Below are 27,302 nucleotides of genomic sequence, written 5' to 3'. Positions count from 1 at the left end.
TCACAGTTTTTGAAAGGGTGACAGATACATAAATAGATTTAGATTTAAATGTGTATATGTGTAAATACATACTATGTTTATGGGTAATCACATATATACATACATAGTATTGCCAAACTCTTTCTGTGCCTGGGTGCTAGTATACCCCAATTGCAATGAACACGTGTAACACCTAGATTTTGGCTTCCACATAGCATTTTCATTAAAAAGAGCCAGGACATATTGGAAAAGTGTCTGATTCTAAGGCTTCAGCAAGGCAAATGCAAGTAAAGCCTGGAACATTGTGTTGCAGCATGAAGCATTGTGTCCCTCCAACAATGGTAGGAATGTGTCAGAAGTACATGAAGCCATCTTAATAAGGGCCCCATTTGTCAAACTGGGAACAGTTTGGACATCAAAATAAATAATAATAGATAATAACCATTGAAATAAAATACCATGGGTTTTTGCAAAACATTTTACATTCCCAGTATCAATGTTTGAGAGTTGCTTTTGCTTTTTGCATCCTCTTCAACACTTGATATCTTAGTCTTTCTATTTATTTCTATTCTAGTGAGTGTGTAGTGCTAGCTCATTGTGGATTAATTTATAATTCCCTGATAAACTGACAAAATGTCTTTTCATGCACTTACTTGCTCTTTGAAAGCACATATTCCTTTATGAAGTGTCTGTTCACATCTCTTGCCTATTTCTTTTATTCTTGAATTGTAGCTTATCCTCTGTTCTTATTCTTGAATTGTAGAATTGTAGCTTATCCTCTGAATGCAAGTGCTTTGTCAAACATATGTATTCCAAATGTTTTCTCCTGGAGTGTGGTTTGCAGTTTCATCTTCTTAATAGGGTTGTTAAAAAATCAGGCTTTTCAAATTATGCTGATGTCTTTTTATCTATTTTTCCCTCTATGGCTCATGTTTATACTGTCCTAAGATGTAAGATGTATTTGCCTACTCCGAAGTCCCTAAAGCTATCTGCTATGTTTTCTTCTTACAGTTTTATAATTTCAACGTTACATTTAGGTGTATACGTTTTCAGCTCATGTTTGTGTATGGTTCAAAGGCCAAAGTTCTTTTCTTTTTTTCTTTTCTAATGGATACTCAGTTGTTTCAGTATCATTTGTTGAAAAGACTTCTTTCTTTAATAAATAACTTTGGCATATTTACTGAAAACCACTTACCCATATATTTTGAAGTGTTTTTCTGGACTCTCTGTTCTCTTGATCTATGTCTAACCTTACACCAATATAGTCTTGAAATCAGAGTTTGAAGAATTTTCTAATGTTCTTTTTTAAAAATGTCTTGGCTAGTCCAGGGTTTTTGTGTTCCCATAGAAAGATTAAAATCTGTTTGCTAACTCCCCTTTTCAAAAAGGCCTCCTGAGACTATGGACTGGACTTGTTTTCATTCTACATTTTAAAAATATTTGCTCACTCCCTTTCAACATCTGTTTTTTAATGAGAAGTAAGTAGTCATGTAAATTGCCTTAATGCTATATATAATGTGTTGTTTTTCTCTGGCAATGTTGAAGGTTTTCTGTTTGTTTTGGCACACTGACTATGATGTGCTGATGGGTGGCTTTTTAAATATATATATTTAGTTTGCTTTAGGATTGCCGAATTTCTTGAATCTCAATGTATTTTTTCACCAAATTTGGGAAATTTTTGCCATTATTTTGTCAAATAGTGTTTTATGCTCTTATCTCTATCCTAGTTCCCCTTATAAAATTCCAGTTACATGTATAGTTGACTCTTTGATATTGTTCTAAGGACTGTGGCTCTGTTCAGCTTTTAAAGATGTTTTTGTTTTAAGATTGGATGATTTTTATTGCTCTAGTTTCAAACATCTTTTCATATTTTGAATTTTGCTACATATTCCCTACAAGAAAACTTAAGATGAATGCAGAAATGAAAAAAATAGGATTAAAAAAATTGGTTACCAGGTTTTGGTTTTTGCTTCTGCAGCAGTGCTGATAGATCCATATTCAACAAGTTATTTACAATATTGCTGTGAGAATTAAATGAGTTAAATATGTACAGAGAGTTTAGAACAGTGCTTAGCATGGGCAAAGTGCCTGTAATACAGCAAGTGATTATTATTGAGAGGGTCACACCTAGCAATTTGAATACAATTCAAATACTTACTGGCTCAATTATTTAAGCAAGTTAATTTTCAGTGACTCAGTTACCTGATTATTTTGTTGGATAACAATAGTACTTGTCTCATAAGATTTTTTTAGGGATGAATTAATACACTTCAGAGTTCAGAACTATAAGCATTTAATAATGATTAAATTGTTATGTTCATTATCAATTGCAATGTTTCAAATGTAAAAACTATATATGAAGCTGAGCTGAGTAAAATATAGTGGGATTAAATCCTGGTAAGGTCCATTATCTGTATAAAGAAAATTATTTTGTGGTATGACCAAATATGGGAACAGGCTGCAGCAGTCAGATTTCCCAGAAAATGTCTGCTCCAGGAAGCCTCAGGTCGCCTGCCTAAGGAGGCTGGTGACAGAGATCCCTTGCTCCAGCCAACCCACAAGGAGGGTTTTCTCAGCCTCATACTGTCCCTTGTGAACAGGTCTCCTGAGGCTTGCTGTGCCCTTCCTGGCTTCCCTGAGATCAATCCCATACCCACTGGGGGTGCCCCTTGTCCCACCTGCCTCAAACCTGAACAGGCTGGGCCCTGGGCCCTGGCTCCATGCTCCGCCTCTCCCTTCCCGATGCAGAGGTGGAGGAGTCCTCCAGACATACCCGGGTTTCCTGATGAGAGCAAAAGGCAGCTGCTGGCTGGCTGCTCACCCCGGCCTAGGAAGGCACGTGGCCCCCACAGCACCCCAGGCTGTGGGCAGTGTACACAGGGGTCTCCCTGGGACACTGCTGGCTCAGGGACAGCCCAGCATCTCCTGTCGCTGAGCCAAGGCCCCTCCTGATCCTGGTGTGCCAACCATCCAGGGATGCAGGATTTGCATTATGGAAACTTACTTGCCCAGGAGCAGGCTCAGAGGGTAGACAAACCTGCACACGGCCACTGACTCCACCTGGGACCAGATTTTTGGGGAGCTCCTCTGTGGGATGCAGAATTCATGGAGTGCCCACAGTCTCCGGGTGGGGTGCTTCCACCAATGCCATAATGGAGGCAATGACCTGCAGCACAGTGGCCAGCGAACGGCAGGGCTGTAGCTGCTGGGGTATCTGGGGGGGACCACTGTGGCTGCCACCTTGACCTCCGCATGCTCCCACCTGCTCCAAGATGGTGCTCCTGCCCACCTGCTCCCTTTAAAGCAGGTGCAATAAATAGCAAAACAGCAAAAGCATCCTTGGGTGCGATGAAAGACTTTTCAACTAGATGCGATCTACCTAGGACTTTACAGTTATTGTAGTGTATAAATTGCAGGTTATAAAGGAATTGTGATTAGAGCCTCTACTTTTCTTTTTCTGGTTAAGAAAACTCTACCTGCCTTTGGGTGAAGTGATGGGAGGAACAAAAATAGTGTGAAGATTGCGCAGACTCAGCACCTTCTGCAGGAGAAAGTTACCAGTTCCTGTGTTCTTGGTTTCCATGTTGACAGGGCACCTTCCCTCTATGCCTAGCAGGATACATACATCATGGCAACCAGACCTTCATGTCACAGTGGGTCCCTTGGCCCTGCAGGTTGCTTGGATTGTGGATTGCCCCCTTCAGAGGGGCCTTGGATAGCGGGCAGTGGGAGGCAAAGTGATGACTCCCTGTGTAGTGATCATGGTGTAGCGCGTGTCTCGGACACTAAGGACCCCCACTCCCAGCCTATCCAGTCCAACTGGTCCCACAGTGAGAATTTCCCTACAAGAGCATGGCCTATAATGTCATGTTGAGATTTGAAAGAGGAAGAAATAAGTATAATCCCTGCCTCCCCCCACCCACACACCACAAAATCTCCATGCAGCTCCATAATCTATGTTTATGAGGATCTATATTGAGAGCTATATGGGATCTATATGTAAAGAATCAGGAGGAGCCAAGATGGCGGCATGAGTAGGGCAGCAGAAATCTCCTCCCAAAACCATATATATTTTTGAAAATACAACAAATACAACTGTGCCTAACAGAGAGACCAGAAGATATAGTACAATAAATAGCCAGACTACATCTACATCTGCAAGAACTCAGCATCCCACAAAAAGGGTAAGATACAAAGCCGCGACCTGGTGGGACCCAAGCAATCCCTCCACCCCAGCTCACTGGTGGGAGGAAAGGAGTCAGAGTGGGGAGTGAGTGGAAGCACAGGGCTGCTAAATAACCAGCCCCAGTAATCTGCACTGGGAGCACAGACACACATTGCATGGTGCGCTGGATATTAGAGAAACAGAAAAGTAAAATATGCGAGTAGGTCCCCACAGCCAGCTCCCCTGGGACAAAAGAAAAGTGAGTGCTTTTTGAAAGTCATAAAGGGACAGGGGCTTAACAGCTGGATGGAAGCATCCCGGCCCACTCAGCCCAGCAAGCTGGGAATCCTGAGGAACTTCAGACGCCCTAACCCCCTGGGTGGCAATGCAGCTTTGAAGCCCCTCATGGGGATAAGCAGCCTGCCATTCATTCCCCCCAGCTGGCACTGCCCCACCACAGTGGCGGAGCAGCCAGAGAGCAGCCGCTCCCACAGCAGCTGCCCAGAGTCTCCTGCCAGCATGCAGCTGCCCGGGACAGACCCAGAGGCTGCCGCCGGCGTGTAGCTGCCCGGCACAGACAGAGGAAGCCAGGGCAAGGCATGGAGGGGTGCTGTTCTTGCAGGAGAGCACACCTGGCACGCCTTCTGCTCCCTGCATGGGCTCTGGGATACTCTAAGGGCTGTCCCACCCATGGCAGCTCAGGGGATTAACTTGGAGGCTGCTCCTGGTGTGCGGGTAACCCACACAGGCAGCGGAGAAAGGCGAGGTGACCAGCAAGCAGGAAGGGACTTTGTTCTCCCAGCTGAAATATGCGCCACCTGCCTACGACTACCTCTATCACCATGAAAAGGCAGAAGAATCTGGTCCTGTCAAGAATCACCCAGACAACCCCAGAGAGAGGGCCTGGGGAGACAGATATAACCAATCTTCCTGAAAAAGAATTCAAAATAAAGGTCATAACCATGCTGATGGACCTGCAGAGAAATATGCAAGAGCTAAGGGATGAAGTCAGGAGAGAGATTACAGAAATGAAACAATCTTTGGAAGGACTTAATAGCAGACTGGATGAGGTGCAAGAGACTGTCAATGGAATACAAATCAGAGAACAGGAATATAGAGAAGCCGAGGCAGAGAGAGATAAAAGGATTTCCAGGAATGAAAGAATATTAAGAGAACTGTGTGACCAATCCAAATGGAACAATATTTGCATTATAGGGGTACCAGAAGAAGGAGAGAGAGAAAAAGGGATAGAAAGTGTCTTTGAAGAAATAATTGCTGAAAACTTCCCCAAACTGGGAGAGGAAATAGTCTCTCAGGCCATGGAAGCCCACAGATATCTCAACACAAAGGACCCCAGGAGGACAACACCAAGACACATAATAATTAAAATGGCAAAGATCAAAGACAAGGACAGAGTATTAAAGGCAGCCAGGGAGAGAAAAAAGATCACCTACAAAGGAAAACCCATCAAGCTGTCATCAGACTTCTCAACAGAAACCTTACAGGCCAGAAGAGAATGGCATGATATATTTAATACAATGAAACAGAAGGGCCTTGAACCAAGAATACTGTATCCAGCACGATTATCATTTAAATATGAAGGAGGGATTAAACAATTCCCAGACAAGCAAAAGCTGAAGGAATTTGCCTCCCACAAGCCACCTCTACAGGATATTATAAAGGGAATGCTCTAGAGGGAAGCACTCCTAAGGCTAAATAGATGTCACCAGAGAAAATAAAACCACACCAAAGAAAGCAGACCAAAAAAATACTAACTAAAAGCAAAAAATAAAATCAACTATTCACAAAAGCAGTCAAAGGAAACACAAAAGAGTATAGAATAAAACACCTAATGTATAAAGAATGGAGGAGGAAGAATAAGAATGAAGAGAAATAAAGATCATCAGACTGTGTTTATTATAGCTTAATAAGTGAGTTAAGTTAGATGGTTAGATAGTAAAGAAGCTACCCTTGAACCTTTGTTAAACACGAATCTAAAGCCTGCAATTGCAATAAATACATATCTTTCAATAATCACCCTAAATGTAAATGGACTGAATGCACCAATCAAAAGACACAGAGTAATAGAATGGATAAAATAGCAAGACCCATCTATATGCTGCTTGCAAGAGACTCACCTCAAACCCAAAGACATACATAGAATAAAAGTGAAGGGATGGAAAAAGATATTTCACACAAACAATAGGGAGAAAAAAGCAGGTGTTGCAGTACTTGTATCAGACAAAATAGACTTCAAAACAAAGAAAGTAACAAGAGATAAAGAAGGACATTACATAATGATAAAGGGCTCAGTCCAACAAGAGCATATAACCATTATAAATACATATATATGCACCCAATACAGGAGCACCGACATATGTGAAACAAATACTAACAGAATTAAAGGAGGAAACAGAATGCAATGCATTCATTCTAGGAGACTTCAACACACCACTCACTCCAAAGGACAGGTCCACCAAACAGAAAATAAGTAAGGACACAGAGGCACTGAACAATATACTAGAACAGATGGACCTAACAGACATCTACAGAAGTCTACACCCAAAAGCAGCAGGATACACATTCTTCTCAAGTGCACATGGAACATTTTCCAGAATAGATCACATACTAGGCCAAAAAAGAGCCTCAGTAAAGTCAAAAAGATTGAAATGCTACCAACCAACTTTTCAGACCACAAAGGTATAAAGCTAGAAATAAATTGCACAAAGAAAACAAACACATGGAGGCTTAACAACATGCTCCTAAATAATCAATGGATCAATGACCAAATAAAAACAGAGATCAAACAATATATGGAGACAAATGACAACAACAATTCAACACCGCAAAATCTGTGGGACGCAGCCAAGGCTGTGCTAAGAGGAAAGTATATTGCAATACAGGCCTATCTTAAGAAAGAAGAATAATCCCATATAAGCAGTCTAAACTCACAATTAATGAAACTAGTAAAAGAACAACTAATGAGGCCCAAAGTCAGTAGAAGGAGGGACATAATAAAGATTAGAGCAGAAATAAATAAAATTGAAAAGAATAAAACAATAGAAAGAATCAATGAAAGCTGGAGCTGGTTCTTCTAGAAAATAAACAAAATAGGTAAACCCCTAGCCAGACTTATCAAGAGACAAAGAGTCTACACACATAAACAGAATCAGAAATGAGAAAGGAAAAATCACAACAGACACCACAGAAATACAAAGAATTATGAGAGAATACTATGGAAAATTATATGATAACAAACTGGATAACCTAGAAGAAATCAACAAATTTCTAGAAAAATACAACCTTCCGAGGCTGACCCAGGAAGAAACAGAAAATCTGAATAGACCAATTACCAGCAAAGAAATTGAATCAGTAATCATGAAACTACCTAAGAACAAAACCCCTTGACCAGATGGTTTCACTGCTGAATTTTATCAAACATTTAGTGAAGACCTAATACCCAACCTCCATAAAGTTTTCCAAAAAGTAGAAGAGGAGGAAATACTCCCAAACTCATACTACTAAGCCAACATCACCCTAATACCAAAACCAGGCAAAGACACCACAAAAAAAGAAAACTACAGACCTATATCCCTGATGGACATAGATGCAAAAATACTCAACAAAATATTAGCAAACCGAATTCAAAAATACATTGAAGATCATACACCATGATGAAGTGGGATTCATCTCAGGGATGTAAGGATGGTACAACATTAGAAAATTCATCAACATCATCCACCACACCAATAAAAAGAAGGACAGCAACCACATGATCACCTCCATAGATGCTGAAAAAGCATTTGACAAAATTCAACATCCATTCATGATAAAAACTCTCAACAAAATGGCTATAGAGGGCAAGTACCTCAACATAACAAAGGCCAAAACCCACAGCCAACATCATACTTAACAGTGAGAAGCTGGAAGCTTTTCCTCTAAGATTGGGAACAAGACGGGGATGCTCACTCTCCCCACTGTTATTCAACATAGTACTGGAGGTCCTACCCATGGTAATCAGACAAAACAAAGAAATATAAGGCATCCAGATTGGTAAAGAAGAAGTCAAACTGTCACTATTTGCAGATGACATAATATTGTACATAAAAAATCCTAAAGACTCCATTCCAAAACTACTAGAACTAATATCTGAATTCAGCAAAGTTGCAGGATACAAAATTAATGCACAGAAATCTGTTGCTTTCCTATAGACTAACGATGAAATAGCAGAGAGAAAAATCCGGAAAACAATTGCATTCACAATTGCATCAAAAAGAATAATACCTAGGAATAAACCTAATCAAGTAAGTGAAAGATCTATAGCCTGAAAACTATGAGACACTCTTAAGAGGAATTAAAGAGGACACTAACAAATGGAAACTCATCCCATGCTCTTGGGTAGGAAGAATTAATATTGTCAAAATGGCCATCCTGCCTAAAGCAATCTACAGATTCAGTGCAATCCCTATCAAAATACCAACAGCATTCTTCAATGAACAGGAACAAATAGTTCTAAAATACATATGGAACCACAAAACACCCTGAATAGCCAAAGCAGTCCTGAGAAGGAAGAATAAAGTGGGGAGATCTTGCTCCCCAACTTCAAGCTCTACTACAAAGCCACAGTAATCAAGACAATTTGGTACTGGCACAAGAACAGACCCACAGACAGTGGAACAGAATAGAGTCCAGATTTTAACCCAAACGTATATGGTCAATTAATATACAATAAAGGAGCCATAGACATACAATGGGGAAATGACAACCTCTTAAACAGCTGGTGTTGGCAAAACCGGATAGCTATATGTAAGAGAATGAAACTGGATCATTGTCTAACCTCATACACAAAAGTAAATTCGAAATGGATCAAAGACCTGAATGTAAGTCAGAAAACCATAAAACTCTTAGAAAAAAAACATAGTTAAAAATCTCTTGGACAGGCTGCTCTCTCTGCTCTCTCTGTCCTCTCTGTCTGTCTGTCCTGCTCTCGCTCTCTCTCTCTCTCTCTCTCTGCGCCCCCCCCTCCCTCTGGGGCAGCCACTTTCTCTCTCAGATAATAAAAACTCTTGCATGGGGAAAAAAAAATCACTTGGACATAAACACAAGCAACTTCTTCATGAACATATCTCCCCGGACAAGAGAAACAAAAGCAAAAATGAACAAGTGGGACTATATCAAGCTGAAAAGCTTCTGTACAGCAAAGGACACATCAATAGAACATAAAGGCATCCTACAGTATGGGAGAATATATTCATAAATGACAAATCCATAAAAGGCTGACATCCAAAATATATATAAAGAGCTCACACACCTCAACAAACAAAAAGCAAATAATCCAATTAAAAAATGGGCACAGGATCTGAACAGACACTTCTCCAAAGAAGAAATTCAGATGGTCAACAGGCACATGAAAAGATGCTCCACATCGCTAATCATCAGAGAAATGCAAATTAAAACCACAATAAGATATCACCTTACACAAGTAAGGATCAGCACCATCCAAAAGACAAACAACAACAAATGTTGGTGAGGTTGTGGAGAAAGGGGAACCCTTCTACACTGCTGGTGGAAATGTAAATTAATTTAACCATTGTGGAAAGCAGTATGGAGGTTCCTCCAAAAACTCAAAATAGAAATACCATTTGACCCAGGAATTCCACTCCTAGGAATTTACCCTAAGAATGCAGCAGCCCAGTTTGAAAAAGACATATGCACCCCTATGTTTATTGCAACACTATTTACAATGGCCAAGAAATGGAAGCAGCCTAAGTGTCCATCAGTAGATGAATGGATAAAGAAGATGTGGTACATTTACGCAATGGAATATTATTCAGCTGTAAGAAGAAAACAAATCCTATCATTTGCAACAACATGGATGGAGCTACAGGGTATTATGCTCAGTGAAATAAGCCAGGTGGACAAAGACAAGTATCAAATGATTTCACTTATCTGTGGAGTATAAGAACAAAGAAAAAAACTGAAGGAACAAAACAGCAGCAGACTCACAGAACCCAAGAATGGACTAACAGTTACCAAAGGGAAAGGGACTGGGGAGGATGGGTGGGAAGGGAGGGATAAGGCGGGAAAAAAGGGGGCATTACTATTAGCAGACATAATGTGTGTGGGGGCATGGGGAGTGCTGTACAACACAGAGAAGACAAGTAGTGATTCTATAGCATCTTACTATGCTGATCGACAGTGACTGTAATGGGGTATGTGGGGGGGACTTGGTGATGAGGGGATTCTGGTAAACATAATGTTCCTCATGTAATTATAGATTAATGATCCCACCCCCCCAAAAGAATCATAACCTGAGCATCTTAAAGGTCCTTCACTCTAAGGTACACCTGGAAAGGCCTTGAGATGGGGAGCAGATGTCACCTGTGCTGGGTGAAGGGGTCTGGGTCCTGAGGAGATCTGGCCATTATGCACCTGTGTGATCTCTACTGTCCTGCACTTCCTGGAGCATCCTCTTTGGAAGGGATAGGGATGGATAGGGATGTGAATGTTTCTCAAGCCTTTTTCTGAGTTTGCTTGAATTTATTTACAACAGCTGCACAGAACTGTCCCTGCTGGCCTAGCAGTAGACAAAAGGTAAGTGCCTTGTGAGGACTGGGATGGTCGGAGGAGGACTGGGGAATGCTGACAGGAGGGGAACCAGATCAGGATGGTTTGAGACACAATGGCTAGGAGTAAGCAGGTAATTGTGGCAGGACTCCGCACTTCCCTGACAAAAAGACCTTCAGGGCTCGCTAAGGAAAGCCCAGGTTCCTTCAAACCTTGGCAGAAGACCTACCTCACTAGTCTCAGCAACTAGCCCCAGTTTCCTGGCAGTTGATCTCCCAGGAACAGCTGTGGTCGTTGCTGCTTATGTGTGCGTCCCAACCCCACTCCACCTACCTACATGCTGTTTGAAAACTCTATGTCTTTGTTAATGATATTCTTCTATCTAGAATATCTTTCAACCCATAACTTCTTTTAGTCCTCTCTGAAAATTTCTGAATCATCTTTCAAAATTTTAGCTCAGTAATTACTTCTGCAAGAGATCTTCCTTGAGCCCTTCAGAATGGGCCAGATTTCCTGAAATTTGCATTCCTCTATTATTAATAGTGATTTTTAAAAATTACTGAAATTGTTAAGTTTATATCATCTAACTACATTGTGAGTTTCTCATGGGAAAGGATGAGGCATTCACCATGATCCATTGCCTGAGTCTCCACTTTCAGTCTAAACCAGAAAGCACGCAAAACCCGTAGACTGGGGGCGTGACCAATGAAGAGGCGAGGACTGCGCAGACTCAGCAATTCAACCCCAATAGGAAGTTGCGGATCTTGGCGTCTCCGGTTCCTACGGAGATATATTCTACTTCCGGTCTCTTACCACAATAGTATCCCTTCCGAGCGTGGGGTGCAGAAATATATAAGGCTAGTTGTTTGACATCGCCGCGGGAGGCTAAGGGTCTCAGTCCCAACACGGCCACCTAGGTAAAACGCAGGAGTTGGAGTACGCAAGACCCTGTGATTTCTTCGGCTTTCCCCGCCCCCAGGCCCAGCCCAGCTAGACTGCAGTCAGGGCTTTCCTTAAAAAGGGAGTGTGCTCTGGTGTAGTAAGGAGACTTGAGAATGAGTTCACCACACTATCTCCAAGAAATATCCTCCACGCGTCAGCTTTAATATGTAAATTATGTCCCTGGAAAATTCTCTAAGACACACAGGAGGGCTGTCACCTTGTGATAGGGTATCCCAAGAGAGACACAGGGCGGGGAAGTAGGAGATCTGGGCGGTAAGCTGGCTGTCACCAGCCTGAAATCTGGAACTAGTTCTGCATCTCATGGAGTGTGGTCAGTGGGATGACACTGAGAGTGTCACGCCCATGTCTCCCAGACTTCTATGGCTGCTTCAATGTGATCGTCTCAACCCTGACAGCTGCTTAGCCGAACTGATCCTACAGAGCTAGAAACTGGAGGTAGGATAGATGACTGGAAGGACTGTGGTTGGAGGAAGAGACCAAGGGAATGCTGCTTGCCATAGAACATTGATAGGTCCAGCAGAGCACTGAAGACTGTTGGTATAAGCATCCGAATTCCTTTGTTTCTGTGTAGTCCATACGGTATACTTAAGAAACCCCTCCATCTGCACTTATGCAATTACAGAGATATTGATTTAGTCCTGCAGTGTGTACAGCATAATGGAAAAAGCAAGTGGTTACAATTATCCTATACATTACTAGTGGAACTGTAAAATGATGCAGCCACTTTGGAAAACAGCCTTGGAGGTCAACAACGGATTAAATATAGAGTTACCATTTGATCCAACAATTCCTTTCCCAGGTATATACCCAAAATAATGAAAAATATATCCATTGCAAAAACATGTACACAAATGTTCTTAGCAGCATTATTTTTAATTGTCAAAAAAGTGGAAATGACCCAAATGTCTGTTAATGAATCAATGGATAAAATTTGGTATAAATTTGGTATATCTAAGAATGGAGTATTATTTGGCCATAAAAAAGATGAAGTACTAATACATGCTGCCACCTGAATGAAGCTTGAAATTATGCTAAGAAACCAGGCACAAAAGACTACATATTGTGTGATTCCATTAATAAGAAATATCCAGTCTAAACAAATCTATAGAAACAGAAGTAGATTTTGGATTGCCTAGAATTGGAGAGGTTGAAGGGAAATGAGGAGTGTCTACTAATGTACAGAATGTCTTTTCTGAGGTGATGGAAATGTTCTAAATTGATGGTGGTAATCATTGCACAATTCTATGAATATACTAAAAACCACTGATTTGTATGCTTTAAATGGGTGAATTTTATGACATCCAAATTATATCTCAAAGTTTTTTAAAATGAGACAGACAAAATACTTTGCTGGTGAAACTGCTACAGCAACTTTGGAAAAGTTTGGCAGCTTAAAAATGTTAAACATACACTTACCATATCACCCTGCTATCCCATGTAGACATTTACTCAAAAAAAAGAGAAACTTTATATTCACCCAAAAAAATTTTAAGCAAATATTTACAGCAAATTTGTTCATAACCACCAAAACACGAAAACAACCTAAATGCCATTCAATAGATAAAACATGGTCCATCCATACAGAGAATACTACCACCACAATTAAAACGAAGGAACTACTGATATATGCAGTAACTTGGATGAATTTCAAAAATATTAACCCATGTAAAAGTGGCCTACATAAAGGGTTCCTTTTACATGACATTTTGGAAAAGGCAAAATTATAGAAAAAGAAAACAGTGGTTTCCCGGTGCTAAGAATTAGGGAAGAAGTTGACCACAATGAGGTAGCACAAGGGAGTTTTCTGGGGAAAGGAGAGTTCTGTGTCTTGTGGTAGTTGTTTTATAATTGCGTGCATTTATTAAAATTCATGGAACTGTACACTAGAAGGAGCAAATGTTATTGTATGTAAATTAAAATAAATGAACTAAAAATATATTTAGTTGTGACTATGGGATAGTGCTCCCATCTTTGTAAATGAAGGGCAGCAGTTTAAGAGACACAACAAGGATTTGCAGTGTTACTTTCAATATAAGTACAGCTCATGTGCTGAAGAGTAGGGAGGGCTGGTAGAGAGCTAGGAAAATGAAATGTGAATTGGGGTCAACTTGTCTGCTATCTCAGAATGTGGTCAATAAGGAAGAAGCGGGGACATCCTTGCGACCAAGATGTTGTCTTGTAAGCATGGTGCAGCAACTAGAGAGATGGGACAGTCACTGCATAGAAGAGGAAGCTACATTTTCAGAAATAGTAAGAGTTGAGTCTCAAGATGTAATCACAACCAAGAAAAATGACATATTTTTAAAACCCAATTTATGAAGTACAGAAGAACAAATTACAGTGGCCCTTTTCTCCTCTTTAAGACAAGAAGAAAAGATAAGTTCCAAGTGTCCTCCCAAGAACCACCTGCATCGTCTCCATTGCCAGCGTGAGGGACATAGCTTAAAGCCAATTAACAAAGTGCCTGTAGGATCTCAGAATGTGATCAGTGACAAGCTCGAGCTTTTAGCAGCTTTGCCCCTCTCTGAGTGAGTAAAGCCTTGCTCTGTCCAGTGCTTTTGTGAGTCACATCTGTATTAGTGACCCTGATCCTGACAAACTATGGAGTATGTTGACACCCTGAGACTGCTACTCCTGCTGGTGGGCATTTTTGTGCTATATGCTGTCCTCCATGCAGTGGACTCTTCCCCTGGAGGTGGCAACAGATGCCATTTGCTTGACATCAGCAGACTGTAGGACTCAAGGAGAGACTGGCTTTATGAGGGATAGACGATTACCTACTCAGAGGCTTGACCGTAGATTGGTTGCTAGGAATTGTGTGGCAATCAAAGTAACTCAAGTCTATCACTAAACCAGAGAAGCAGGCCTTTGTGCTTTTAGAGTAAGTAAGTAGAAAAAGAAGATAAGATCCGAGTGAAAATTGATGAATCCACTCCTCCCCAGGAATCCAAATGTGATAAGAGGGTTGGGGGAGCTGGAGGCAAGGATGGGCATTTATGCAGGATAGAATTAAAATAACTACAAAGGTCATTTATGAAAGGTCAACCCCATAAATGTTTTTAAATGACTGGTTCACGACACTTAGCAGCGTCTCTAAACATCTCAGGGAAACAGTAGTTCGAAAACATAGTATCTAAAGGAAAAAAATACTTGACCCCAAGACCACCCTGAGGTTCAGTGATTTCAAGGACTCACTGAACACAGAAAAGCTGTTAAACTCACAGTTATGGCTTATTACAACTAAAGGATACAAATGAAAATCAGCAAAGACAAAAGGCCCATAGGGCAGAGTCCAGGAAGACCATGCTTCCAGTTGTCCTCATCCAGCGGATTCACATGCACAGTACTTAGGAGTGTCATAGGAGTCTTTGATAGAGACCTCTCCTGTTCTGCGGTCTCAGCTTGTACTAAGGCCCCATACTTGGTTGCTCATTCCACGATGCTTATTTCCCTAAGATCCTGATCCCTGGGGTCTAATCACCTGGACTCTGATCCATTTCCTGTCATAGATCATCTGTGCTTCTCAACTTTCAGAACTCACTCCATTCTGTGGCTGTCTCCTCAGCCATTTCATCTAGTTTTTCCCATCATGGTCCCTCAGGCTATGCCTATTTCAGCCCCCTGACAGCACTCAAAGTAGGGATATTTTATTAATATATCAGATTCATTATTACTGACTGTGTGGCCCAGTGAGAGATTTATGCTACTTGAGTCTTTAATTGCTTTCACTGTAAAGTGGGGCTAGTAATCCTTGCTTTCAGGGATTAAAAAAATATTGAAATTACTTTAGGAATTAATTTAAAAATATTTAAAGACATAAAAAAGTATTCCTCAAAATATGTTGGATCAAAACATCAAAATATAGGGTTAGACATGCCATACAACCCCAAATCAATTTTTTAAATGTTCATGTACATATATGTACACATGTAAATACATTAGCAAGTTAACCATGCTTATCTTTAATGATAGGATTATTGGTAATTTTTGTTTCATGTACTCAGATTTCCTAGATTTTCTGCAGCATATTAATGTCATAAGTAGAAAAGAAGCAAAGGTAAGTATCACAGATACTTTCTTTTCTTTATGTTTTAGGCCCCTGTGTCCAGTCCTTTGGTGGTTGGTGCAGTGCAGTGAGTGCAATCTTGATCAGCAGCTTAATTACAGTCAATTTCATTAGAGAATAGTCTCTTACGTTGACATCTACATGAGTGATCAGATGATCTGATAAGCAGCTGCAGTTTGTATAATTCACAGTACCAAAAAAGAGTGTCCTACTTTGCCAGTTGGTACTCTTAATGGCAGAGCAACAGCCCAGGGATCAGTTAAAAAAAAAAACCCACAGGTTCATGAAGCAGGGAGAATTGACTGGGACTATGGGAATGGCTGGAGTTCCTTCCCACAAAGCACAACCAGTACACCTGATTTTGATTTTTGTAGCTAACAGTGAGGTTTAACAGTGGTGGTAGAGTAGTTGGCACCCTTTCATGCAAAACCAAGATGACCGTAAGAGTCGGCCAACTACACTCAGCAAAATGTTTATCTGACATGACACACTCTCTCTGGGAAAGAGGGAGCAGTTTTTTTCTTGACTGCCAGGTATATTAAGTAGTGTGAGCACATAAATCCCAAAATCTTAGCAAATAGTTCCCTGAATTTGGTTTATCAGCCATCCCAATGAGTAGTGGGATGGTAATAGCTTTGGTCATTGACTTGCCATTATCATCTAGTAACAGGTTGGATAATGGGGGTCCCTTACTCCCCCATCATCTACCACTAAGACAAGAGCATTTGCTACTGGTTTCCAGGGAGTCTTAATGTTTGCTGTCCCAAACTGTCAACTGAACAAGCAGTTCCTAAGCAGTAGTGTGGTGGCTAGTGAGGCTACATGTGTCATTACTATAGCTGTTCAGTTGGCTTACCATGCTTCCATAGACCTAGTTGGTTAGGAGACAAACCCAATACATTGTTTATCACATTTAGCAAAGCAAGATCGTCATGGTATCAATTTTTTGCATCCCTTGTCCCCCATCCTAACCCCCCTCCACACACACAAAAATAAGAGGAGCCATATGATGGGTATGACAGGTGGTGGGCACTCTTTTGCTGAAGAGTCAGCTCTAAGCTTCAATGAAGTGCTTTTATAACCTGCAGCCATATCCAAACTGGAGGTGAAGTGGAAAGTCTTATGCTGAACTTCAATGCAGCTGGGGAGGTGGATGAGAGATGGTCTTTTGGCTATTTCTCATATGGCTGACTGTCTCTTTTTTCTCCTTGTTTTCATGGGAATCCAGGGTATTCCGCCAAGACTCCGTATGACTGCAATTAAGCTTTGCTTAGTTGGCCTACATGGAGATGTATGAAGTAAACAGGGTGCCATGGTATAACTATTCCCCTGCAGTATTTCAAATCTTAAACCAATCTTGCATTCCTCAGATCACTCCTGGCATAGATACACTTGCCCACAGCAATTTTATAAATTATCAAAGATTCAGTTTATTTGTATCTTCTTAAAGACTTTTGTATTTGTGCAGTAAAAAATTTAACCTTGCCCAAAGAGAGGTCTGGCCTTTGCCCTCCTTGGCTTCTGAGAGGTAATCTCTAAATCCATTATCATTCCTGACAGGAGGGTCTTTGGGAGTCTTCAGTCACTGTATGGGCTAACAGTGTGATTTAGAGCGAGGACTTCGTGTCACATGGTACTAGCTCCACCTCCTGAGGGGATAGATGAGCAGTCAGCAGTGCCTGCGTAATGGGGCTCCAATAAAGGCTGGACACCAAGGCTCAGGTAGGCTTCCCTGGTTGACAGTTCTTTGTGTGCATTGTTACATATTGTCACTGGAAACAGCAAACTCTGTCAATAATTCCTCAGAGGATACCTGGAAGCTCTATATTTGGAACCCTTCTGGACTCTGTTCTATGGCTGGTTTAATCTGTGTCATCTCCTTTTTTATTTTTGAGAGGGCATCTCTCATATTTATTGATCAAGTGGTTGTTAACAACAATAAAATTCTGTATAGGGGACTCAATGCACAATCATTAATCAACCCCCAGCCTAATTCTCAACAGTCTCCAGTCTTCTGAAGCATAACGAACAAGTTCTTACATGGTGAACAAATTCTTACATAGTGAATAAGTTCTTACATGGTGAACAGTGCAAGGGCAGTCATCACAGAAACTTTCGGTTTTGATCACACATCATGAACTATAAACAATCAAGTCAGATATGATTATTCATTTGATTTTTATACTTGATTTATATGTGAATCCCACATTTCTCCCTTATTTTTTTTTAATAAAATGCTGAAGTGGTAGGTAGATGCAAGATAAAGGTAGAAAACATAATTTAGTGCTGTAAGAGGGCAAATGTAGATGATCAGGTCTGTGCCTATAGACTAAGTATTAATCCAAGCTAGACAAGGGCAACAAAACATCCATGGATGCAGAAGATTTCTCTCAAAACAGCGGGGGTGAGGTTCTAAGTCTCACCTCTGTTGATCCCCAGTTTCTCACCTGATGGCCCCCCTGCGACTGTGCTGTCTTAGGTTGTTCCTCCCTTGAGAAATCTTACCCATCTCTGACTAACCAGCCATCTTCCGGGGCCATACAGGGAAATGTAAAGTTGGTAAGTGAGAGAGAAGCAATATTCTTTAAAAAGGTTAGCTTTTTTACTTCTTTGCAGATTTATGCCCTGTGGCTTCTATGCCCAGCATTTATCTTGAGGTATCTTTACCACCTGGAAGAATTATGATACTCGGTAATTTTCGATATGAGGCACAAATTCTACTAAAGGGTTGTAATTAGGAAGGAAGAAGAAAAGCTATAGAAGTAGCAGACAGAAGAAAACATGGGAAGGTTGATTATTTCTTTGACATAACTTCTTGTAGAGTAACATAAGCATGTATAGGTTTTAACAAACTACTAATTAAATTGCGTACACACATTAACAGAATAGGAATACAGATACATAACAAAAGTAGCCGTGTCATCTCCTTTTAATAATTGTGAGTAATAACAGTTCTGTGAGTCCTTCTAGCAATTAGTTGAGGACCCCTGAACTTGCAATTGGTGTCAGAAGTTAAGCATGGCCTTGGGGATCCAGTTTACAGTGATGCCAGAAGTAAAGGTATTCTTTTGGAGATTCCCTTAAACTTTGCACCATCTATGCTCATGGACTATATTGGTCTAATATTTTCTTTTCTTGTAATGTTTTTGTCTGGTTTGGTATCAGGGAAGTGATTCCCAAAATGAATTGGGCAGTACTCTTCCTTCCTCTATTTTCCCAAAGACCATATAGAATTTTCTTTTTTCCTCCTTAAATATTTGACAGAATTTACTAATGAAGCATCTGAGCTTGGAGCGTTCTTTGTAAGAAAGTTTTTAATTAGAAATACAAATAACTATATAGCTATATATATAGCTGCTCAAATGTTCAATTTCTTCATGTGTTGTAAGTCGTCTTTTTCAAGGGATTTGTCCATTTTATTGAGGTAGGCAAATATATTGCATTAGGTTGGTATAAATGTGTAAACAATATTCTCTTTTTAACATTTGAACAATCTGTACTGATGGCTCTTTTTTCATTCATGATGTGGGTAATTTGTGTTTTCTGTTTTTTTAAAATCATTTTTAATTTAATCTATATTTTAAAATATAGTAATCGAATACAAATTTAGTTAAGTCAGTATAATTATGTGACATTAAAATTTAGTTTAATGAGTTAAGGTGAATGTGAATTAAAATTTAAATGTTAAATTGTTGAGTGAACTGTATTACAACTAAATAAGATGTAATATAATAAACTAAAATTAAATGATACACAATGATATTGAATTTAATAGGTTACTAATTATAAAACAAATTTAACAAGCCAAAAATCAATTATGTTGAAGTTAATTTGAGTAATTAAAGTTAAACTTGACTATATTCTCTTAAACTTGTTTTCATATATCAAATTGTAATCAAATTGAAATTGAATTATATATAAAATTCATTAATTGATGTTAAATTTAAGTACCCTATCAACATATTCAGTTAAACTATTTAAATTAATACACTAAATGGAAAACTAAATTTAAAGGATTAAATTATGCTAACTAAAATAAATAACAATCAGATTAAGGTTAATTAAACATTAATATTAAAAACGAGGCAAGCCTTATCTAAAGGCCTGTTTCTGTTTTGTGGATTAAAAACCCCTTTTAGGAGGAGAGGGTCATAGAACTCATGTTTTGGCTCTTGTGTTTTAGTGTCTGTTACAGTGTGGAGGGGACTGGGAGTAAAAATATTTAGGAAAAGTATAAAAATCAGACCTGATAAACCAAAAGCAGCAGAATCACCAGTAACAGGTTGCCACTACGTCCAAAGCCCAGAAATCTAGAAAAATTGTCAGCAGCGGGTTGAAATCTCATTTTTCCCAGGCCCCTCTCTGCAGCTCGAAATAAAGTCATTCTGTCTTTAAACATGGACATGTGGGCATTTACTATGGCCACGACTGCGCCATGGGGGCGGGGTGGCCACTGGCACGTTGTATCTCATTTGACTTACGTGGTGGCCCAGGTTAGATCACTACCCTGAGAGGTCTAGCTGATCTGTACCTTGTTTTAATTGTACAAGACATACATTTAAAAAATAATTTTATAGGAAAGATTATTGAATATATATGAAACCAAATACGAGAACCAAAGAGGACATCACCAGGCACCGGGCAAAATCTACACTCTAGTGGTGGCGGGGTCGTGAAGACTGGAAACCGTTTGTGTCGCATTTCAAATCTCCTTTGGTTCGGTAAAAATCTAGTTTCTCACCGAAGATGGTCAGGCCACCATTCTCTATGGCCTTGCCTCGTTGTTGAGACTAATTCCGAGGTATGAGAGTGAGCGCTCCTGCCAAGGCCCGGAGGCTGAACCGTGCCAGGCCTGGCTGAGGAACGGATCCGAGCGAAAGCGGCAAAGTGGTGGGCGGCGATGTCAGAGACATTACGGGGAGGTTGGTTTCCTTCACAGCGCAAAGCGCAGGCTGGCCGCACCACATTAAATACATGTGGAACAGAAAATGATTCTGTGGAAGAAGGAGCGGAACTTGATTCAAGCAGTGTTGCGGAAGCGACCGATTTTTATTCCAACTTCTCTAAAGGTACCGGCTTACGGAATTAGTCCTCAGGATGGCGGCACCTACGCGGAAGCCGGGAGTAGGACGCTGCCGTGCGTTGCCTGTGAACGTACGGACTCGGCCATCTTACGGAATCATATTCCAAGATGACGGCGTCTGCGTATAAATCGCGCGGTAGGCGCAGCCATGTTTCTTGTAACGTCGAGGCCGTACAAGTGGTCACGGTACGGACTCAGCCGACAAAGTGGCGGCGCCCTCAGGATAGCAGCGAAACAGGTGCGGCCATGTTTCCTGGAACTGTATGCATTCGGCCGCCGTACGGTCTCGGGGGTCAAGATGGCGGCACCTGGGAGAGTCGGAGCTCGGGAATCTACGTAGTTGCCGTGAAGCCGACGCATTGGGCCTGCGCAGTGGGAGTGTCCGGGAAGCGCGATTAGAAAGGGAAGTAGTTGCGGGCGCCTCACAACCGCCGCGGAGCCCGTGAGTGGTCTGTGTAGTTTTGCGGGTCGCTGGCGGGGCTTGCCAGGGCGTGCGCCGTGAGCAGAGAGATGGTGAGTAAGAGGTCTTGGGAGGGCGTCGGTGGCAGAGATCAGTGGGGTTGGTCTTGGAGGGGTCCGTCTGCTGACGTTTGGCGGTCTGTGGTGAACCGTAACGGGACTTTGTGGGCAGAATGGTGGGGGGCTTGTTATGAGCTTTGAGAGGGGGGTCTATGGGCAGAAAGATGGGGGTCTGATGGGCTGATTTTTTTTGATGTGCGAACCATCTGGGTGTTCCGTGATGGGCCATTATGGGGGTCCGTAGCGGAAGTTTGGTGGGGATCCCGGATAGCTGTTCCGTGGGTTCCGGATGGGGGCTTCTCTGGGCAGAGTGTTAAGGGGCTCGCGAGGAGCGGTACTGGGCAGTCCGTAGTGAGCCGTGTTCGGCCCGTTCGGGGGTTCCGTGGCGAACTGTGAGGGGGGCGGGGCTGTCTGTGAAGGTAAGAACGGGGATCTGTGGGGAACCGTGATGGGAAACTTGGGGAATAAATCACATGGTGTAAGTGAGAACCTGTGATGGGGGCCTGAGAGGAGCCGTCATGTGGGCTGTGTTTGGTGAGTGGTAGAGTGTTTGTAATGAACCATTGTGTGTGTGAAAAATGATGGGAGGTCTGGGGCAGAGTGATGGGGATTTATAAACAGTATTGCGGTGTCCAGGGTGACTGATGAGGGGAGAGTCTGTGGGGACTGGAATGGAGAGATATATAAGGAGCCATGACAAGAGGTCTATTGGCAGAGTATTGGGGTCTCTGGTGAGCCATGATGGGGTTGCAATGGAAAAATGAGGCACCATGACGGCGGTTCTCTGAGGAGCCATGATCGGGGGGACTCCACAGGAGGGGGATGGTTCAGACCTGGAGCCTCCAGATGCTGGGGAGGACAGCAAGTCGGAGAATGGGGAGAATGCACCCATCTACTGCATCTGCCGAAAGCCGGACATCAACTGCTTCATGATGTGAGCCGGGGAGAGGTGGCTGGGTCTGACACCTGGCAAGTTTGGGTGAGGTGAATAGGCCCAGCCCCTCACATCTCCACCACTCACCCCATCCTCTGCAGCGGGTGTGACAACTGCAATGAGTGGTTCCATGGGGACTGCATCCGGATCACTGAGAAGATGGCCAAGGCCATCCGAGAGTGGTACTGTCGGGATTGTCGAGGTGAGGGGGATGGAATGGACATGCAGGCAGATGGGGCTTCGCAGGAGAAGGAACCTAATGGGAGGTCGGGTCATGGGGAGAAGTTATATATGTCTGTGGGCAGAGTGATTGTTGGTCTGTGGTGAGCTGACATAGAGGGTCCCACCAGAGAGGGCAGTTCTGCCCTGGAGTAGGGGGCAGAGGAGGTGGGTGCAACAGAAAAAGGAGAGAAGAGGAAGAAAGAGTTTTGGGACCATCCAAATTCCCGAGTGCCAACCCACCTCGGGCCCTCTTTCCGCCCCACAGAGAAAGACCCAAAGCTGGAGATCCGCTATCGGCACAAGAAGTCACGAGAGCGGGACAGCAGTGAGCGAGATGGCAGTGAACCCCGGGATGAGAGTGGAGGGCGCAAGCGACCGGCCCCGGATCCGGACCTGCAGCGCCGGGCAGGGTCAGGGACAGGGGTTGGGGCCATGCTTGCTCGGGGCTCTGCTTCACCCCACAAATCCTCTCCACAGCCCTTGGTGGCCACATCCAGCCAGGTGAGTGGCTGCAGTGGCTGGGAAGGCAAGGTGGCCCTATCTCGGGTCTGCTTGGTTCCTGATAGCTGTTCGGGTTCTTCGCCTCAGCATCACCAGCAGCAGCAGCAGATCAAACGGTCGGCCCGCATGTGTGGTGAGTGTGAGGCCTGCCGACGCACTGAGGACTGTGGCCACTGTGACTTCTGCCGGGACATGAAGAAATTTGGGGGTCCCAACAAGATCCGGCAGAAGTGCCGGCTACGCCAGTGCCAGCTTCGGGCTCGGGTGAGCATGGACAGAGCTGGGCAGGGTTGGTGGGGGGTGTGCCAGTGTGTCCAGAAAGAGCTGATTAAAGCTAGGATGGGTGGGCCAGGCAGGGCAGGGCCTAATTATATACAGGTGGGTGGGAAGGTGCCTGTCCTGTCCAGATGAATGGGGCATGACCAGGTGTGCTTGACTAGCAGAGGAGCCCTCCAATCCCAGGTGGGCTGTGCAGGGCCAGAGGTTTCTAGGTGGTCATGGGCAGGTGGAGAAGAGCTGAGCATGTCCTCGTGATGAGGGTGGGGGAGCAGGTGTGTCTGGGGATGCAAGGCTGGGCTCGTTGGTGGGACCAGGCACTTGAGGGAGGGGCTAGGGCAGGGCCACCCTCCATCCACCTGGGGCTGACCTGGGCCTTCCTCCTGCCGGCACAGGAATCGTACAAGTACTTCCCTTCCTCGGTGAGTCCAGTCCCCCAGGGCAGGGCGGGGTGGGGCATGCGGGCAGGATGGTCAGGGCCAGTCCTGAGATTCTGCCCCGCAGCTCTCGCCAGTGACGCCCTCAGAGTCCCTGCCAAGGCCTCGCAGGCCACTGCCCACCCAGCAGCAGCCACAGCCATCACAGAAGCTGGGGCGCATCCGTGACGACGAGGGGGCAGTGGCATCTTCAGCAGTCAAGGAGCCACCTGAGGCTATGGCCACACCTGAGCCACTCTCAGATGAGGACCTACCACTGGACCCTGACCTGTACCAGGACTTCTGTGCGGGGGCTTTTGATGACCATGGCCTGGTGAGCAGGCAGAGTGTCCCCTAGTGGAAGGGTGGAGATTACAGCAGCAGAGAGGAGTACCCATGAGGAGAGAGAAGACAGAGTATGGAAGACTGACTTGGGCCTGAGTAGGTGGTGGGGAGTCATGAGCAGGGCAGGTAGGTCACTGTGTGTTTCACTTGCAGCCCTGGATGAGTGACACAGAGGAGTCCCCATTTCTGGACCCTGCACTGCGAAAGAGGGCAGTGAAAGTGAAACATGTGAAACGTCGGGAGAAGAAGTCTGAGAAGAAGGTGATAGAGAGTGAAATGGGTGTGGGAAAGCACAGGGCAGGTGGGGAAGAAGCCAAGATCAGGGGCTGAACATGGCAAGAGCTAGAAGAGGGTGGAATGCAGGGGACATGGGTCTACGGCTGACTTAGGCTCCTCCTGATCTGACTTGCCTTGTCCCATAGAAGGAGGAGAGATACAAACGGCATCGGCAGAAGCAGAAGCACAAGGACAAGTGGAAACACCCGGAGCGCGCTGATGCCAAGGACCCTGCATCACTACCACAGTGCCTGGGGCCTGGCTGTGTGCGCCCTGCCCAGCCCGGCTCCAAGTATTGCTCAGATGACTGTGGCATGAAACTGGCAGCCAAGTAAGTTCTTCCTAGAGGGTTTATGGGTGTACAGGGTAAGGCATGACCAGAGCCCATTGTATATCCTGAATGACAGGACAGTCACCACCTGTTCACCACACACTCAACTAAGCACCCACCCACCCATTCATCTCTCTGTCATCACCCATCCATTCTGCCATCCTTGGATCACCCCATTTAATCAATCATCTTATTGCTTGCCACCTTCCCTGCCTACACCCATCTCATTGCCTCCCTGCAGTCGCATCTACGAGATCCTCCCCCAGCGCATCCAGCAGTGGCAGCAGAGCCCCTGCATTGCTGAGGAGCATGGCAAGAAGCTGCTTGAACGCATCCGCCGTGAGCAGCAGAGTGCCCGCACCCGCCTTCAGGAGATGGAGCGCCGATTTCATGAGCTGGAGGCCATCATTCTGCGTGCCAAGCAGCAGGCTGTGCGCGAGGATGAAGAAGTAAGCTAGCGTGTGTGCAGTAGTGTGGGGCCCAGGACATGGGCCTACCCGGCTCATCTTTCCTTCCACCCCATGCAGAGCAATGAGGGTGACAGTGATGACACGGACCTGCAGATTTTCTGTGTCTCCTGTGGGCACCCCATCAACCCACGTGTTGCCTTACGCCACATGGAGCGCTGCTATGCCAAGGTCAGGGTGTCAGCCTGAGGGGGCGTTGGGCGACAAATGTGTTGTCTGGGTGTTGTCTTGGGAGGGCATGCAGCACACATCCACAGTTCCCTCCATTTGTGCTCTTCCCTCCAGTATGAGAGCCAGACGTCCTTTGGGTCCATGTACCCCACACGCATTGAAGGGTGAGTGTGCATGCTATGTGCAGTTAGAGCAGGGAGATTGAGGGGGAGTCAGAAGTGGAATGTTGGGGCAGGATATGGTTATGGCTAAGGGTAAATGGGCTCCTCCTCTCCCTCCACTACCCTCTGTACTCCAAACCCCAGGGCCACACGACTTTTCTGTGATGTCTACAATCCTCAGAGCAAGACATACTGTAAACGGCTCCAGGTGCTGTGCCCTGAGCACTCACGGGACCCCAAAGTAAGGTTTTTTCCTCAATTACCCCCATTCTGTCCTTCTCTTCCTCACTACCCCACATTCTTTCCTTCCATCCCATCTTTCCTGCCCCCTACCTGACCACTTCTGTACTCTCACTTCCCCTGCCATCTCATCCTCCATTCCTCTCCTTTGTCCTTTCTCATCACCTCCTATTCCTCCCCTTTGCCATTCCTCTCCACGCTCCTCAGCTATCCATTTCTTCCCTCCTCCCTGACCACTCCCCATTCCCATCTTCCTTCCTGCCTCCACACCCCTCTTCATCCCCATCCCTGGTCTCTGCAGGTGCCAGCTGATGAGGTATGTGGGTGCCCCCTTGTACGTGATGTCTTTGAGCTCACAGGTGACTTCTGCCGCCTGCCCAAGCGCCAGTGTAACCGCCATTACTGCTGGGAGAAGTTGAGGCGTGCTGAAGTGGACTTGGAGCGTGTGCGCGTGGTAGGTTTGGGTGCAGGATTGGGCCATGGTCAGGTGGATTCTGGAACCCTTTCTCATGGGTCTTTCTGCTCCCCTGCAGTGGTACAAGTTGGATGAGCTGTTTGAGCAGGAGCGCAATGTACGCACAGCCATGACAAACCGGGCAGGATTACTGGCCCTGATGCTGCACCAGACAATCCAGCACGATCCACTCACAACAGACCTGCGCTCCAGTGCTGACCGTTGAGTCTCCCTCGCCCAGACATCCTCACACCCTGCATTCCAGGCTGGGGAGCTACCCTAAATCCCCAGTTTTTTCATTTTGTCATTTATCTGTTTCTCCATTGGTTCCCGAATTCCTCCCTCTGCTCATCCACCATTTGACTGCCTGTCTGCCCTGGCAGACGGTATCAGAATTTTCTCCTGTCCTTGACTATTTCTTTGTGCCTGGTGGGATTATGGAACCTGCTCAACCTTGTATTCTCCCTCACTGGTTTTGTTAATAAAATTTTGAAGAACCAAGAAAGATAACTACTAATGGTCTCCAAACTTTATCCAGTTGCAACTGCATTCCAAAACCCCTGAGGTAGATAACAAGCTGTGGCACATCTGTATCCAGCAGTGGCTGTAGTACATGCGTGGGTTTTGATTTAACAGTTGGCTTCTGCTGTGTGGTCTGTAGTGCCTCCTCACCACTGCCACCACCATCCCCCTCCTTGGGCTATGTGGATATGACCTGCTGAGGGTGATGTTGGGGTTCTCCTGAGCCTGATTTAAGGTCCAGGTTCCTGTCTTTGCTGTAATAGAGAATTCAGAGACAAAGGGCAATGAGCCAAGCAGCAGAGTTTTATTTAAAGTGAAAAGTACATACTAAGGAGTGCAGGCAATCTCAGAGGAGAGGTGTGTTTAAAGTTTTAGGGTTTTTTTATAGGGCCTTTTGAGTACAGGTCGGTATAAGGCAAGATTTATATACATTTATATATTTGAAGTTTATATATTTATATACATTAATATTTGAAGTTTAGTATTAGTAGTTGTCCAGGTGACCATGTTGATTATTGTCTTGGTGACCTTTATTCAATCAAAGTTGACACTCTGGAGATCTGTTCTTTATCCTGGATATAACATTAATTGGTTAATGTGACAGGAAGAAGGAAAAACATTAAAGATCATGTTAACAAATAAAC

The 27,302-nt window shown here is 43.9% G+C and overlaps 1 protein-coding gene and 1 long non-coding RNA gene across 6 annotated transcripts in view; both read left to right on the top strand.

Moving 5' to 3' along the window:
- The window catches only part of LOC140843444 (uncharacterized), a 74,329-nt gene extending 55,349 nt beyond the window's left edge, over window positions 1-18,980 (top strand). For both annotated transcript variants that reach the window (XR_012121221.1, XR_012121220.1), the window contains one exon: window positions 17,301-18,980. This is a non-coding gene — a long non-coding RNA (uncharacterized lncRNA). The remainder of the gene's footprint in view (window positions 1-17,300) is intronic.
- Window positions 18,981-21,114: 2,134 nt separating this feature from the next.
- CXXC1 (CXXC finger protein 1) lies at window positions 21,115-26,646 on the top strand. 4 transcript variants are annotated; one of them, XM_017665468.3, is made up of 15 exons: window positions 21,116-21,336; window positions 22,058-22,276; window positions 22,378-22,478; window positions 22,764-22,999; window positions 23,087-23,263; window positions 23,671-23,697; window positions 23,780-24,025; window positions 24,190-24,297; window positions 24,462-24,643; window positions 24,885-25,092; window positions 25,171-25,281; window positions 25,396-25,445; window positions 25,587-25,683; window positions 25,984-26,136; window positions 26,216-26,646. In XM_017665468.3, the coding sequence occupies exons 2-15, from the start codon at window positions 22,137-22,139 to the stop codon at window positions 26,360-26,362; spliced, it is 1,983 nt and encodes a 660-aa protein (XP_017520957.1). In that variant the 5' UTR covers window positions 21,116-21,336; window positions 22,058-22,136; the 3' UTR covers window positions 26,363-26,646. The 4 variants fall into 4 exon arrangements, with proteins under 4 accessions (XP_036872535.1, XP_017520957.1, XP_017520958.1 ...); XM_017665469.3 differs by having other exon boundaries at window positions 21,119-21,336; window positions 22,158-22,276; window positions 24,459-24,643; XM_017665467.3 differs by having other exon boundaries at window positions 21,119-21,336; window positions 24,459-24,643.
- The last annotated feature ends 656 nt before the right edge of the window (window positions 26,647-27,302 follow it).

The sequence above is a fragment of the Manis javanica genome, chromosome 9 (genome assembly GCF_040802235.1).
Source record: "Manis javanica isolate MJ-LG chromosome 9, MJ_LKY, whole genome shotgun sequence".
Lineage (NCBI taxonomy): Eukaryota > Metazoa > Chordata > Mammalia > Pholidota > Manidae > Manis > Manis javanica.
The sequence above is the reverse complement of the archived record's forward strand: the minus strand, read 5'-3'. Positions and strand labels throughout refer to the sequence as shown.

Excerpts from the sequence above, each read along its gene's own strand:
- CXXC1 (XM_017665467.3), top strand. The coding sequence starts at position 22,137 with ATGATCGGGGGGACTCCACAGGAGGGGGATGGTTCAGACCTGGAGCCT. Across the intron at positions 24,644-24,884 it reads GGCATGAAACTGGCAGCCAA|TCGCATCTACGAGATCCTCC; the intron begins GTAAGTTCTTCC and ends GCCTCCCTGCAG. Across the intron at positions 25,684-25,983 it reads AGCACTCACGGGACCCCAAA|GTGCCAGCTGATGAGGTATG; the intron begins GTAAGGTTTTTT and ends TGGTCTCTGCAG.